Source organism: Rhinatrema bivittatum, chromosome 8 (genome assembly GCF_901001135.1).
Source record: "Rhinatrema bivittatum chromosome 8, aRhiBiv1.1, whole genome shotgun sequence".
In the NCBI taxonomy this organism is placed as follows: Eukaryota; Metazoa; Chordata; class Amphibia; order Gymnophiona; family Rhinatrematidae; genus Rhinatrema; species Rhinatrema bivittatum.
In genome coordinates this window covers 191,910,047-191,926,909 of record NC_042622.1, presented here as the reverse complement: position 1 = coordinate 191,926,909, position 16,863 = coordinate 191,910,047, and the positions used below count along the sequence as shown (strand labels likewise).

The following is a 16,863-nucleotide window of genomic DNA, read 5'->3' as shown; positions in this document are numbered from 1 at the left end:
CATTTGCGTAGGGCGGCACACCCGGGGGAGGCGTGAACTGGCGGCAGCAAGAGAAGCTGCAGGGCCGCCAGCAGCCAAAGAAGGAGAGAGGCTGCAAGCTGCCGGCGCTCAAGCCCCCATCGCTCATCAGAGAGGCCCTGTGTTCTGTTTCCGTGCGCCCACATAGCTTCCACTCTCCTCCCCCGACCAATCAGGAAAGCCCATGGGCCGTGATGGACAGGGCCGGTGAAAGCTTGCCTTCCATTCCAGGCTCGGGCTCCCAATACTGACGATGCTGCTGTGGGGGGAGGGGCACAGCACAATTAATGGTTGTGAGGAGAAATGGCTTTGGCAGGCCAGCCGATCGCAGTTCAAACACCTCTCAGGCCCCTGCCCCTCTCACCCCAGCAGCAGCAGCATTATTGGGAGCCCAGGAAATCCTCAAGTGCGTGTGCGCAACAGAGAAGCTCATGCTATCTGCTGCATGCACACTCGAGGAGAACAGAGCAGGAGCAAGAATAGGGCTGCATGGGAAGGAGGAAGGGGGAGATCCACCCCGACTGAGCAGACCCAGCACGAGGGAAGTCAAGTACAGGACAGAAGCAATGCACTGAGCCGTCAGAGTCGGGAGGACTGTAAATCCGAGTCATGGAGGATAATTGCAAGCAAGCCGTGCTGCAGTTAAGCCAGCCAGTGGTCATTCTCTGCCTGGAAAAAAAACCCATCAGGGGGTTGCAGGACACTGAACAAGAAAGGCTGGGTCAGAGAGCTGAGGTGGGGAGCGAAAGAGAGCAGCCCTAAGAGGAGAGCAGGGCCTCTAATAGCGGGACCTAGGGAAATTGGCATGGAGGGACAAAAAGATAGCTGGAGAGGAGAGAGTAAAGAAGGACTGAGTGATTAAGTGGGAGAATGTAAATTTGCAGATTGAAAGGCAAACAGGGACTCAGATTGGGTGGGTGGGATTGAGGGAGAGAGCAGAAGGGAGGGAGAGAGAATGGCCCCAGGTGGGAGCGAAGCCTGGGTATGAGAGAGCAGGTATTTGGATTGGGAGGTGGGGACAAGAGCGACAATTGGGGGATTGAGTGGGAGAGCAGTAACGCAGGGAATGGAGAGAGGGGAAGAGAGAGTACTGGGTGATGAGGTGGGGTGAGGATGCCTGTGGAAGAAAAGCAAAGACTCTGGGATTGAGTTGGCTGAAGTTTTGCCTAGGGCACCTAACACTCTTGCACCAGCCCTGGTGATGCAGCTCATCTTACCATGGCCCGAAGACATCAGGAGGAAGCGGGGCCATAGTGGAGCTCATCGCATCACGGCCCAAAGATAACAGGAGGCCATGTGTGTATGTGTGTGAGTGTCTGAGAGCCTGTGTGTTTGTGGATGTATATGTGTGTGTCTGTGTGAGAGCCTGTGTGTATGCTTGTGTGCCTGCGAGAGCCCATGTGTCACATATAGGCTCTCACAGATACGCGCACACACACGCATAATGTACCTGTGAGGGAAAGGGAGCCTGTGTATGTTAGAGCAGTGGTTCTCAACCTTTTTTCGGCCGGGACACACCTGACAGATGATTCTCACATGCGTAACACACTGAACATGTGACCGTCATGGGGCTATATGTAAACATACACTCTGCATCCACAGGAACCCCCTTGAACTCCAACAATGGATGCAGAGCAGAATTAGGGCATTACCCATAGAACTCACCATACAAAAAAAAAAGATATTCTGGTTCTGATGACATCTCAGTAAAAACTTCCTTTACTACCAGGCACAATAGCCCTCCTTATGAAAAGTTAATAATTTACCACTAATGCATATCCTATTGAGAAAAGATTGATTCAATTGCCTACATGCTAGTAAAATACCTCGCCTCGGTCACACACGCAGAACCAACCTTCAAGTTCAGAAAGACCACAAATTATAAATATGGAGACAAACTGGAATGGAAAACCAAAAAAAGCCACTCTGCATGCAGTGCAACCTGGAGAAATGGAAAGAGAAATATAGCACCTATCACACTCCCAGGATCTGCAATAATGCACAGAAATTAATCTGCACAAAGTTACACCTGCATTATGGAACACTTAACAACCCTATCTATGAAAAGGCAACACTACAAATATTAAGTCAGGTTCTAAACACTAATACACCTCCTATTAGGAAAACAGAACAAGCCAAGCTGCTATAGATCCCCACACAGAAATAATTGTAAAACTATATTAATAAATGTTTCAAAATAGCTGGTGAACAGAATAAGGTCAAACAATTAAAACTCATAAAAATTAAAAATTGTCCAAATATCAATAAAATATTTCAAAACAGCAGACACATCACATAATACTTAATAATTAAAATGGCAGTCAATCAAGAAAATAAACTTTAAATGCCACCTTTACTTACCCTCTCCAGCAACTCTCCTACTCCTTTCCCTTGAAAGCACAGACCAGGAGCAGCAGCGGCTGCTGAAGCTCTGTCCTCACGGTCCTCTTCTTTAGGGTCCACAAGTCACTCACACACCCCCCAATTAAACCCTACGACCAGTCTCTATCTCAAACACAGACACCAGTCACCTCCCTTCCTAGTCTTATCTCTCTCTGTCTCTCACTCACACCCCAGTCACTTCCCTAACCAGTCTGTGTCTCACACACACCCCAGTAACTTCCTGCCAAGTGTCTGTCTCTCACACATACCTGTCACCTCTCTGCCCAGTCTCTCTCTCTCATACACACCCCAGTCACCTCCCTGCTCAGTTTCTCTCTCACACACACACACTCCAGTCACCTCCCTGCCCAGTCTCTCTCTCGCTCACACACACCCCAGTCACCTCCCTGCCCAGTCTCTGTCTCTCACACACACCCCAGTCACCTCCCCACTGAATCTCTCTCACACACACACCAGTCACCTCCCTGCCCAGACTCTGTCTCTCACACACACCCCAGGCACCTCCCCACCGAATCTGTCTCTCACACACACACCAGTCACCTCCCTGCCCAGACTCTGTCTCTCAAACACACCCCAGTCACCTCCCTGCCCAGTTTCTTTCTCACACACAAACCCCAGTCACCTCCCTGCCCAGTTTCGCTCTCTCACACACACCCCAGTCACCTCCCTGCCCAGTTTCTGTCTCTCACAAACACCCCAGTCACCTCCCTGCCCAGTCTCTCTCTCTCACACACACCCCAGTCACCTCCCTGCCCAGTTTCTCTCTCACAGACACACCCCAGTCACCTCCCTGCCCAGACTCTGTCTCTCACACACACCCCAGTCACCTCCCTGCACAGACTCTGTCTCTCACACACACCCCAGGCACCTCCCTGTCCAGTCTGTCTCTCACACACAACCCAGTCACTTCCTGCCAAGTCTCTTTCTCTCACACACACCCGTCACCTCCCTGCCCAGTCTCTCTCTCATACACACTCCAGTCACCTCCCTGCCCAGTCTCTCTCTCTCACACACACCCCAGTCACCTCCCTGCCCAGTCTCTCTCTCTCTCATACACACCCCAGTCACCTCCCTGCCCAGTTTCTCTCTCTCACACACACCCCAGTCACCTCCCTGCCCAGTCTCTCTCTCTCTCTCATACATACTCCAGTCACCTCCCTGCCCAGTCTCTCTCTCACACACACCCCAGTCACCTCCCTGCCCAGTTTCTCTCTCACACACACACCGCAGTCACCTCCCTGCCCAGTTTCTCTCTCACACACACACCCCAGTCACCTCCCCACCGAATCTGTCTCTCACACACACACCAGTCACCTCCCTGCCCAGACTCTGTCTCTCACACACACCCCAGGCACCTCCCTGTCCAGTCTGTCTCTCACACACAACCCAGTCACTTCCTGCCAAGTCTCTGTCTCTCATACACACTCCAGTCACCTCCCTGCCCAGTCTCTCTCTCTCACACACACCCCAGTCACCTCCCTGCCCAGTCTCTCTCTCTCATACACACCCCAGTCACCTCCCTGCCCAGTTTCTCTCTCTCACACACACCCCAGTCACCTCCCTGGCCAGACTCTGTCTCTCACACACACCCCAGTCACCTCCCTGCCCAGTTTGTCTCTCACACACACCCCATTCACCTCACTGCCCAATCTCTGTCTCTCACACACACCCCAGGCACCTCCCTGTCCAGTCTGTCTCTCACACACAACCCAGTCACTTCCTGACAAGTCTCTTTCTCTCACACACACCCGTCACCTCCCTGCCCAGTCTCTCTCTCTCTCATACACACTCCAGTCACCTCCCTGCCCAGTCTCTCTCTCACACACACCCCAGTCACCTCCCTGCCCAGTCTCTCTCTCTCTCATACACACCCCAGTCACCTCCCTGCCCAGTTTCTCTCTCTCACACACACCCCAGTCACCTCCCTGCCCAGTCTCTCTCTCTCTCTCATACACACTCCAGTCACCTCCCTGCCCAGTCTCTCTCTCACACACCCCAGTCACCTCCCTGCCCAGTTTCTCTCTCACACACACACCGCAGTCACCTCCCTGCCCAGTTTCTCTCACACACACACCCCAGTCACCTCCCCACCAAATCTGTCTCTCACACACACACCAGTCACCTCCCTGCCCAGACTCTGTCTCTCACACACACCCCAGGCACCTCCCTGTCCAGTCTGTCTCTCACACACAACCCAGTCACTTCCTGCCAAATCTCTGTCTCTCATACACACTCCAGTCACCTCCCTGCCCAGTCTCTCTCTCTCACACACACCCCAGTCACCTCCCTGCCCAGTCTCTCTCTCTCATACACACCCCAGTCACCTCCCTGCCCAGTTTCTCTCTCTCACACACACCCCAGTCACCTCCCTGGCCAGACTCTGTCTCTCACACACACCCCAGTCACCTCCCTGCCCAGTCTGTCTCTCACACACACCCCATTCACCTCACTGCCCAATCTCTGTCTCTCACACACACCCCAGGCACCTCACTGCCTAGTCTCTGTCTCACACACACACCCCAGTCACCCTCCCTGCCCATACTCTGTCTCTCACACACACACCCCAGTCACCTCCCTGCCCATACTCTGTCTCTCACACACACACACCCCAGTCACCTCCCTGCCCAGTCTCTGACTCTCACACACACACCTCAGTCACCTCTCTGCCCAGTCTGTCTCTCACACACACCCCAGCCACTTCCCTGCCCAGTCTGTCTCTCACACATATCCCAGTCACCTCCCTGTCCAGTCTCTGTCTCTCACACACACCCCAGTCACCTCCCTGCCCAGTTTCAGTCTCTCACACACACCCCAGTCACCTCCCTGCCCAGTCTCTCTCTCTCTCATACACACTCCAGTCACCTCCCTGCCCAGTCTCTCTCTCTCACACACACCCCAGTCACCTCCCTGCCCAGTTTCTCTCTCTCACACACACCCCAGTCACCTCCCTGCACAGACTCTGTCTCTCACACACACCCCAGGCACCTCTCTGTCCAGTCTGTCTCTCACACACAACCCAGTCACTTCCTGCCAAGTCTCTTTCTCTCACACACACCCGTCACCTCCCTGCCCAGTCTCTCTCTCTCTCATACACACTCCAGTCACCTCCCTGCCCAGTCTCTCTCTCTCACACACACCCCAGTCACCTCCCTGCCCAGTCTCTCTCTCTCTCATATACACCCCAGTCACCTCCCTGCCCAGTTTCTCTCTCTCACACACACCCCAGTCACCTCCCTGCCCAGTCTCTCTCTCTCTCTCATACACACTCCAGTCACCTCCCTGCCCAGTCTCTCTCTCACACACACCCCAGTCACCTCCCTGCCCAGTTTCTCTCTCACACACACACCGCAGTCACCTCCCTGCCCAGTTTCTCTCTCACACACACACCCCAGTCACCTCCCCACCGAATCTGTCTCTCACACACACACCAGTCACCTCCCTGCCCAGACTCTGTCTCTCACACACACCCCAGGCACCTCCCTGTCCAGTCTGTCTCTCACACACAACCCAGTCACTTCCTGCCAAGTCTCTGTCTCTCATACACACTCCAGTCACCTCCCTGCCCAGTCTCTCTCTCTCACACACACCCCAGTCACCTCCCTGCCCAGTCTCTCTCTCTCATACACACCCCAGTCACCTCCCTGCCCAGTTTCTCTCTCTCACACACACCCCAGTCACATCCCTGGCCAGACTCTGTCTCTCACACACACCCCAGTCACCTCCCTGCCCAGTTTGTCTCTCACACACACCCCATTCACCTCACTGCCCAATCTCTGTCTCTCACACACACCCCAGGCACCTCCCTGTCCAGTCTGTCTCTCACACACAACCCAGTCACTTCCTGCCAAGTCTCTTTCTCTCACACACACCCGTCACCTCCCTGCCCAGTCTCTCTCTCTCTCATACACACTCCAGTCACCTCCCTGCCCAGTCTCTCTCTCTCACACACACCCCAGTCACCTCCCTGCCCAGTCTCTCTCTCTCTCATACACACCCCAGTCACCTCCCTGCCCAGTTTCTCTCTCTCACACACACCCCAGTCACCTCCCTGCCCAGTCTCTCTCTCTCATACACACTCCAGTCACCTCCCTGCCCAGTCTCTCTCTCACACACCCCAGTCACCTCCCTGCCCAGTTTCTCTCTCACACACACACCGCAGTCACCTCCCTGCCCAGTTTCTCTCTCACACACACACCCTAGTCACCTCCCCACCGAATCTGTCTCTCACACACACACCAGTCACCTCCCTGCCCAGACTCTGTCTCTCACACACACCCCAGGCACCTCCCTGTCCAGTCTGTCTCTCACACACAACCCAGTCACTTCCTGCCAAGTCTCTGTCTCTCATACACACTCCAGTCACCTCCCTGCCCAGTCTCTCTCTCTCTCACACACACTCCAGTCACCTCCCTGCCCAGTCTCTCTCTCTCACATACACACCCCAGTCACCTCCCTGCCCAGTTTCTCTCTCTCACACACACCCCAGTCACCTCCCTGGCCAGACTCTGTCTCTCACACACACCCCAGTCACCTCCCTGCCCAGTCTGTCTCTCACACACACCCCATTCACCTCACTGCCCAATCTCTGTCTCTCACACACACCCCAGGCACCTCACTGCCTAGTCTCTGTCTCACACACACACCCCAGTCACCTCCCTGCCCATACTCTGTCTCTCACACACACACCCCAGTCACCTCCCTGCCCAGTCTCTGACTCTCACACACACACCTCAGTCACCTCTCTGCCCAGTCTGTCTCTCACACACACCCCAGCCACTTCCCTGCCCAGTCTGTCTCTCACACATATCCCAGTCACCTCCCTGTCCAGTCTCTGTCTCTCACACATACCCCAGTCACCTCCCTGCCCAGTCTCTGTCTCTCACACACACCCCAGTCATCTCCCTGCCCAGTCTGTCTCACAGACTGGGCAGGGAGGTGCTTTGCTTACAGCCCCAATGCTGTGTTCCTCTTTAATTTTGCAGTGGCAGATTTACCAGGGCTGCCACTGCCGTCTCAGACACACTGAAGCAGCAAACATTTGCTTACAGCCCCAATGCTGTGTTCCTCTTTAATTTTGCAGTGGCAGATTTCCCAGGGCTGCCACTGCCGTCTCAGACACACTGAAGCAGCAAACATTTATTTTAGAAAAATATGCCACGGCACTCAAGCCTTTCTTCTGGCTATCGGGATATCCCTAGGCTCCCCATCTGCCTGCTTTTATGGCCTCTGGGAGCTCCAATTGCCCCATCTGTAATCAGTATGACTAATCGCCACTTTTACTTTACTCACGGCTTAGCCGCGCTCACAACTGCATCAGGGGGTGGGAATCCCCAGAGCAACCAGCCTCTTCATGCTTGCAACTCACTGCCACTTTAGGGAATCCCTACTCCATCGCAGTTCCCTGCCACTTTGGAAGTGGGAAATCCTGGCGCAGCTGGCCTCTTTTCTTTGTGGCTCTTTGTGTTTAATTTCAGCACTTCCACGTGGCGGTCACAGGGTCTGGCTTCTTCACTGCCACAGGCCTGGACACTGCCACTCGTCCCAGCCCCCCTCAAACCACAGCACCCCCGGGCTATGAGATGCCCCCTTCTTCCTGCCCCACCGGCCAATCAGCGGCTTCCTCCTCCCACTGGCAGGAAGAAGGAAGGAGGCTTCCGATTGGCCCGAGGGGGCAGGATGAACTGAGGAGGCTTCCGATTAGCCCGCGAGGGCAGGAAGAACAGAGGAGGTTTCTCATTGGCCTGCGGGGGCAGGAAAAAGGTAAGGGGGAAGTAGAACTGGGGTTTTGGGACATCGGGAGCCGCGACACACCATCTGGTGCTTGGCGACACATTGATGTGTTGCGACACACCAGTTGCGAACCGCTGTGTTAGAGAGAGGGAGTGTGTGAAAGAATGAATGTGTTATTGTGTGTGTGTGAGAGAGAGAGAAGATAACATTTGAGCGTCCCTACCTCCCCCAATCCATGATAGTCTCAGGGTGACTGGAAATAAGACGATCACAGGTATGAAGAGCAGGAGATTTTTTTTTAATTCTTACTAGTTTTAATTATTAGGTGTAATTTGATAATTCTTCTCTTGAAATATTTAAATTTTTTTGGGGGGGGGGAATAGAACATGTTTTAATTATTGGATTTTTTATTCATCAGATGTTTTGAAATATGTATTGGTGTTTGGGAAATTTTATATGTTCTATTCATTAACTGTTAGAAATATTTATTCTTTTTATGAATATGATTTTACTATTATGATTGTTTTATATTTCTTGATTTTATTATTTAGTGTTTTTATGAAGAATGGTATTGTTTCTGTTTTTCCATTGTTGCCCTGCATGTAGAGACTGGCTTGTTGTGGGTTCCAGTTCAGTTCTTCTCAGTACATTCTGTTTATACTTTCTGATCTCTTTATTCTGTATTTGGTGAGGGTCTGTCTGTGTTCTGCATATGTGACCAAGGTGAGATATTTTGTTGGCATGTAATTTCTGTGAAGGGATCTATAGCAGCCTGGTTTCCTAATAAGAGTTTTATTGATGAAATGTGTGCAGTGTTGCCTTTTCATAGATAAGGTTAGGGTTTATTTATTTATTTAACATGTTTTGTATACCGTCTTTTGGTTTTGCCATCACAACGGTTTACATGAAAATATATGAGGGCAAAGTAACATTAGGGTTTTAACAGAGAGTATCATAGTTGAAAAAAAGTTAGGTAGCATTGGTGGAAGTAATAGTAGGGTTAGTTATTATATATAATAATTATATATAATATTATTTATATATTATATACAGCAAATGTTGCTTACCTGTAACAGGTGTTCTCACAGGACAGCAGGATGTTAGTCCTCACATATGGGTGACATCACAGGATGGAGCCCTGTACGGAAAACTTTTCTGTCAAAGTTTCTATAAAGCTTTGACTGACACTGTCACATTGAGTGCACTGAGCATACTCAGCCTGCAATTATCCCTGTGACCACAGGTGTCTCCCTCAGTCTCGTCTTATAGCTAAAAGCGCAAGCGAAACTAAAATAAAAGTAAAAACGTATACAGACCCATCTCCGTGGGGTGGCGGGTGGGTTTCGTGAGGACTAACATCCTGCTGTCCTGTGAGAACACCTGTTACAGGTAAGCAACATTTGCTTTTTCACAGGACAAGCAGGATGGTAGTCCTCACATATGGGTGAGTACTGAGCTGAGGATGCCCGAGAGTGCACCAAATGCACCCAAGATGCGCAAAAGGCGCAATGACAGGGGTGGAATTTGGAACGGAGGGCATCCTGAAACCCTTAACGGGTTGGTGGAAGGATGTTGGGTAATTAACTCGAAAAGAATAGGAGTAGACGAACTGGCCAATCATGGAGCATGCCGGCTAGTCGTATCTAAGCAATAATGGGCTGCGAGGGTATGGAGAGAGTTCCAGGTCACAGCCTGATAAATATGTACAAGCAGCAGCGGCCGAAGGTAAGCTATGGAGGCTGGGACGGACGCAACAGAGTATGGTTACACACAGTGTTGTAGTGAAATGCCTGCTTGTTGGTAGGAAAAAGAGATACAGACCGTCAATTAGGAGGAATAGGACCTCCGACTTAATATCGCTATGATATTAAGTCGGAGGGTGCACAGAAAAGCAGTTTTTACTGCTTTTCTGTGCACTTCCCTGGCGCCGGAAGAAATTAGCGCTGACCTTTGGGCGGCGCTAATTTCTTAGAGTAAAATGTGCGGCTTGGCTGCACATTTTACTTACTGGATCGCTCGGGAATACCTAATAGGGCCATCAACATGCATTTGCATGTTGAGGGCGCTATTAGGTGCCGCGGGTGGGCCGCGTGTTTTCCTCCCCTTACTGAATAAGGGGTAAGGGAAAACACGCGTCCAGAGCAGAGTGACAGTGCGCTCCGACGGAGCACACTTTACTGGATCGACGTAAATGTCTGCTGGCAGGGCTTAATTTGTAGGCAATGGAACTATGGAGGGGGGAAGTGAGATGGGCGGGTACAGAGCCAGGTGTGACCTGTGCAAAGGGATGGGACTAGGACCAGGTGTGAATTCTTTCTCACACACATATTCAAATCAAAGCCATGTGACTGCCCTCCTCTCAGGGTAAGCAGCTCCAACACTCTGTTCTTCTCCGCTTCATCCAAGGGCTGCAGGTCATGAATATTCCAAGCAACTACTGTTTTATTTCCTCAGGGGAGCCAGAATTGATATACTCTGCCAGTTCTGTTCCACTTTCTTGGGTTCCAGAATAAAAGTGACATAATGCCGTTCTGGGTTGTTCTGCCAGAAATTAATCCTTCGGTAATGGACACAAAAAGGGGTTGAATTAGTGCAAGTTTGAAAATTGTGAGCAGCAGTGCCGTTCATCAAGGGCAGGGTTGAAGCTCATCAATTTCAAACTTGTGCTAATTTCAACCCCTTTTTGGGGGTCTGTTCTTTGCTCTGCGGTACCTACTTCAGTACCAGCCCTTCTGTTCCCCGCAATACAAGAGAGGAAGGGCTGAGTGAGGGAGTAAGAGTGGCTGTTATCTTCTCTGTGTGCTCCAGGCTCATCCCCTCCACTCCTCCTCCACGCAGGCTGCCTGGAGGGGAGGGGCTAAAGCAGAACACCACTACTTTCATGCCGCTTATAAGCCGGAAACGAAGCGCCGGCATTCCCCCACAAATTAAGCCCCTGGTCTATCGGAGGGGTTCCCGTCTACTTACAAACATTTTTCCAGTTGTGACACAAAAGGAAGTTAAAGTTCTATCTTTGTTCACAGAATGGACATGGCATGGGAAGCAGCAGTGCTAATTTGTCCTGCACTATCCTATTAGAGAGCCTCGGCTCTGATGTGGAGACAGGAGGCAGCTCAGTGTCCCTATCCATTCAATTCAAGGAAACGAGAGCATACAGGGTTACAAGTAGCAATAAAATACATCTTGTTGGTGCCTATGCATTTCTTTACCATTCCATACTAATGCTGTGTTTTTATCCCAGGCTGCTGCCGTGTGGCGCATCTGATGCATCTTAAAAAGTACGTTAATAGTGATGAATCTGCATACACTGAATTAACCCCGAATGACAATCACTGCTACAGTGTGAGTGCCTCAAGTTCAGTCTGGCATGGCAATCCATGTCACGTAGCAATTTGTTGTAAAATAATGAATACAAATTATAATAATTAATACAAATTGGGTGACTGAGTAAAACCACTCTGTGACACATCCACACTTAAATCAGTTTATTGAAGCATACTAATGATCCACCACCCTTTCTATTCACTTCTTTCCTAATGCTCCATAAGTCAAGCTTCATACGGTGAAGGCTCATGTCAATAATAGGCCAACATGATACCCTTGGCCAATGTCTGATATTTCTAGTGGCTAATAGGGCATTGCCCATAAAACTGCTGCCTGATACTGTTAAGAGAAATAGTATATGTCAGCGCATTTTAAAAGAAAATGCAAATTCTCATGAACAGCTGTGGGAAATGTGAGGGTGCCATAGAAAATCCCATTGCTCTACTTGGATCTGCCTGTGAAGTGTCCACCTATTTCTCCAGATCTCTGAAAGGTTTTTTTAAAAAAAAGAAACTTTGGCAGTTTATGATGTAACAGATGCTACCAGTGTTACAGCATATTAAAAATGGATGTTATCATTGAAGGCAATACCAGCATTGCTGTTTCTGTAGATAATGATAACGGGGTGCCTGTTGGCTGGTTTCACAGAGGGATAAAGAAAATCAGGGGGACAGATAGACAGAGTGAGTGGAAAAATGGGAAGTGAAATAAAATGCAGAGACATAATTAGATGCCGGCAGATAAAAAACAATTGAGCCTACACAGATTGCCTAGTTTTAGAAGTCTACACTATCCAGAATATATCCCAGGCGCCAGCCATTGAAGCTTGACTGTTTCGGGGAATCACTCCATATCCAAATCAAGATTTTTTTCTTGTCTTCTTCATTTTTTTCTCTACCATCCTGGATAGAGGGCATACAAGTTCCCATACCTGATCCAACTCCCGGTCTCCTCTTTCACTACCTCCCCGCCCGCCACATCTTGCTACTAAGATGGCAAGATGAAGGGACTGAATTATTAAGGTTTTCTCACATTTATTTATTAGTAAAATCAGGCCCTAAGAGGAAATACCATAGGCTCAGGCCTGTATCTCCGTGTTTCAAAGCTCTGTGCTGTAGTCTGTGGTTTTGTCAGGGAACTGGTTAAATAAAGCTCAATGAGTATGCAGAATATTTAGTCAAAAAGTCATATTTTGACTGGCCTGGAATGAGATCAGCAACTAGATCGCTTTTTGCTCCTATGGGAAAAATCCCTGGCCAATTTGGAATACTTTACAAATAAAATTCCATGGAATAACTGGAAATAAACAGTATAAATTGCACTGTGGAAGTGATATATACATATATATAGTTACCATACACACTGAGTGAAACCTTGTGCAGCCTTGGATTTTATTGTCGTCCATCACAACTGTGTACTTACTTGGTTGGGCGATAATCTGGTATAGACCGATCCAGTGAAATCTTTTCACTGAGGTAGGAATTGTAGCCATATTTCTCATGAGGCCCTTTGGCTTTTTCCTCTTCCTCGGGGGAAAGAGAAGCAGGAAGGCCACCTTTACCACGACCTCCGTAGCCTTCAATGAGCCCAAGGGACTTTGACAAACCTGCCAGGAAAAGAAAATGTGTATGAAGGCATTGTGAAGACACTGGTACTTGTTTTTTGGCGCGCTCTCTCTCTCTCTCTAGCTGCACATCTGCTGCCACTCCTTAACATTTCTATAGCGCTGCCAGATGTACACTGCACAAATACACAATCCCTGCTCTGTGGAACTTAGTCAAGTCAAGGCAGACAAAACAAACAGGAGGTTTCAGGACGTGTATCTATTATATTGAATATTAAGGGGTGTGCATGAGAAAAAAAAGTTTGGTTCGTTATTTCGATTTAGTTGCCATGTTTTCTTTTGTTCATTTCAGTTCCCAAATTCATTTCTTCTATTTCTTCTATTGGATTGGATATTGGATTTCCAATATAAGCAGAATATAAAAACTTTTAAAGAAATAAATGAGGTTCCATTACAGTTAGCCGGGGGAAAACAATGTATCCTATTTTGAACTCTAACCTTTCTAAATTTAATGAAAACTGCAGGCAGGCATCAGTAGCAGATACCAAGAACGGGGAGAAATGGTACCAACAGTGGCATGAACAGTGGCCAAGGCACCGTGACAGGGGAAAACTTGCACCATCAATGTCAAGAACAGCCGGGTGCAATGAAAGCGGGATAAAGCAGCACAAATGCTGGCATGCAGACCTCAAGGCCATCGACACCGGTGGTATGAAGGCCTCCCAAGGTACCCAAATAGGGGAACAAGGTACAAGCCGTGGCATCAACACCCCAAAGCACCCCACAGCATAGAGAAGAGGGTATGGCAGAACACAGGGGAAAAACAGCGAGAGCAATGGCCTCAACATCCCAAGGGTCAGAGTGAGGCAGCATGAGGACTGGCATCAGAGAGGCAGGGGCATGGGTGGCAGGCAGCAGAAAGTTAGACAAGGCTCCAAGATCCCAAGGCATGCAAGGGAGGAAAGGGGTTTTCTTATTTTTTTTTAATGGGTTGTTTTTTTTTGGGGGGGGGGAGGCAGACAAAACACCCCAGTATAACCAGTAGAAAGGCAGGGCTCGGCAAGTAGGCCAGGCAGTGGCAGCAAAAGAGGCAGCTAGCAACAACATAGCAATGTGCAAAACCAGAAGAGAGGCAGGGCATGAGGAGCAGGCACGGTACCAGCAGCAAGAGGGGCAACTGGCAACAACACAGGACGTTTACGAGGCCAAAAAGGGTTTGCAATGGTTCAGTGTGGCAATGCACTCAGTCCTCCTGCTGCCCACATGGTCACCCTAATCTGTACCTTTTCCAATTCAATGATAACTTTTTTGAGATGCGGCGACCAGACCCACACACAGTACTCCAGATATGGCCTCACCAAGGAGCAATACACAGGCATTATGACATTCGCCATTTTATTCTCCATTCCTCTCCTAATAATTCCTAACATTGGGCCAGATTTTCAGAGGATTTACGCGTGTAGGTGGGGTTACGCGCGCCGGGCCTATTTTAAAAAGGCCTGGCGCTGCGCATAAAGCCCCAGGGACACGTCTAAGACCCGGGGCTTTGGGAAAGGGGCGGGGTGGTCCGGGAGAGCGGGGCAGCTAGAGGTCCCCTGCATTGCAGCCATTTGCCGCTGTGCCGAGGGATTGCATGCCAGTGCGCACAACCTGCGCCTGCTTCAAGCAGGCGCAAAAAGTAAGATAACTTTTTTGGGGGCTTAGGATAGGGCTAGGGGTGGATAGGTTAGGGGAAGGAGTAGGAAGGTTAGATTAGGGGGTGGGGAAGTTCCCTCCCAGGCTGATCCTAAATTGGAGTGGCCTGGGAGGGACTGGGGGAAGACCGCGGGTGTCAGCGCGTGCTAGTTGCACTAATGTGCACCCCCTTGCGTGCGTCGACCCCCAATTTTATAACATGCGTGCACCTGCACGTGATGTTATAAAATCGGGAGTCCATGTGCGAGCACTGGGTAGGACGCACACATGTATGCCCGCGCGTGGGTTTTAAAATCTACCCCATTCTGTTTACTTTTTTGACTACCACTACACACCAAACCAAGGATTTCAAAGTGTTGTCCATGATGACATCCAGATCCTTTTCCTTGGTGGTAACTCCTAATATTGTGAAACCTAACATCGTGTAACTACAGTGCGGGTTACATTTCCCCATGTGCATCACTTTGCATTTGTCTACATTAAATTTCATCTGTCATTTAAATGCCCGGTCTTCCAGTCTCACAAGGTCCTCCCGCAATTTTTCACAATGACTCTTACACAGAAAAAAACAGGAGTTTGCCTCTAAATCTCTGCAGTGTGCATGCTGCAAGAAAGAGACAGCCTCTCTGTTTATATCTTTCAGCCATTGGCATGGTGTCACCTGTCATGGTAGTCTCATGCTGATGTTGCACACTAATCCTCTCACAGAGATTACAGACTTTTTTTTCTATTACTAGGCAGCACTCCAAACCACAGCTCGGCAAAGTGTCATCAAATGATTCTAGCAACAAATTTTGCTTTCTCCTGTAAATTACCTTTTTTCTAATCTTTACTTTCAGTCTAAGTTTTGAATCAAGTAGCTTCAAAATCTTTGTCTTCTCTCTTTGAAATCCAACAATGACTGAGAACAAAATTATTTCTGCTAAAAGTGCTCTTAGTTTTACTTTCACCCAAAAAATGATGAAATCATGATATTCACCTGCCAGCTGGGATAGGCTGGTTGAAAAAATGCTGCTCCTTTTTTGTCCCAAACCCAATCGGCTCTGTTCTATTTGGCTTCAGGTGTAAAAAATGAATTTCTCTGCTTCTCCACATAGACTTTAATTGGACTAAACTGAATAAGCCAAAAAGGGTTCAGATTTTTTCAGGGAACACAGCCAGTTATTGTGGTTGAACCAATCTGAAAATCAACTCATTTGCCACATTTTCCCATTTGAATCCAAAGTAATGCATATCCCTAGTAAACATGGTTAAGAAGATGAAGAACTGAAAGAGCTGGAGTTTAAGATTTAAAGCAATCTCAAAAAGGTAGTTTTTTAGAAATTGAATATAGCCAGAGAACTTGCATGTAACCAGAGAAAGGGCATGATACACCAACTCAGGAATGCTGTTTCAGGCATACAACTCAGAAAGGTAGAAAGCACAGAATCAGGCATAGGCAATGGAGGAGTTAGGCGGAGATAAAATGAAGGACATTCACAAGGGCAGGTATACAGGAAGATAAGAAATTAGAATTACTCAGGTTGTACAGAGTAAAGTCATTGTTGGCGAGTAGGAGAAGCTTGAACAATATGCAGATGCATGATGTCTTCTGAAGACATGTCTTTAACAAACTACTTGTTAATCAATTCAAGGTGAATTTTAAAAGCTGGTGCATGTGCTAATAAGTTGGGCTTGCACGCACCTAGCAGATTTTAAAAGCCACCTGGATACGTGCATATGTCCTGCAGCGCGCATATCTCAAAAGTTTTCAAAAAGGGGTGGGAAGTGGGCATAATGTGGGTGGGCATGGGCATTTTAGGGCAGGAACCTGAGATGTGTGCATAAATACTGTAGTGTTGACAGAGGAGATGTGGACCCCTTGCCCGAGGGGGAGTTGGCGCTACCTGGGGGAGCGAACTCCCACAGGTCCCCACGGTCAGGAGGCGAGATGAACTGAGGCAAGGGCCGACTGGAGCTTCACCAATACCAGCCCTGTTCCCTGCGGGCTGAGCCTTTGGGCGTGGGGCCGGCTGGACTTAGGTGGGTGCTTGAGAAGATGAAGGAATCGCCGAGGTTCGGTCCGAGGTCAGAAGCCAGATGGCTTCTCCCCTATGAGGAAAGGCTAAAGAGATTAGGGCTATTCAGCT

General features: G+C 49.2%; 1 protein-coding gene across 1 annotated transcript in view; it reads right to left on the bottom strand.

The window, feature by feature from the left end:
- GALNT17 (polypeptide N-acetylgalactosaminyltransferase 17) overlaps window positions 1–16,863 on the bottom strand; it is a 564,093-nt gene that overhangs the window by 390,598 nt on the left and 156,632 nt on the right. The window contains exon 2 of the mRNA XM_029612687.1: window positions 12,898–13,081. Within this exon, the coding sequence (XP_029468547.1) occupies window positions 12,898–13,081 (184 nt within the window). The remainder of the gene's footprint in view (window positions 1–12,897; window positions 13,082–16,863) is intronic.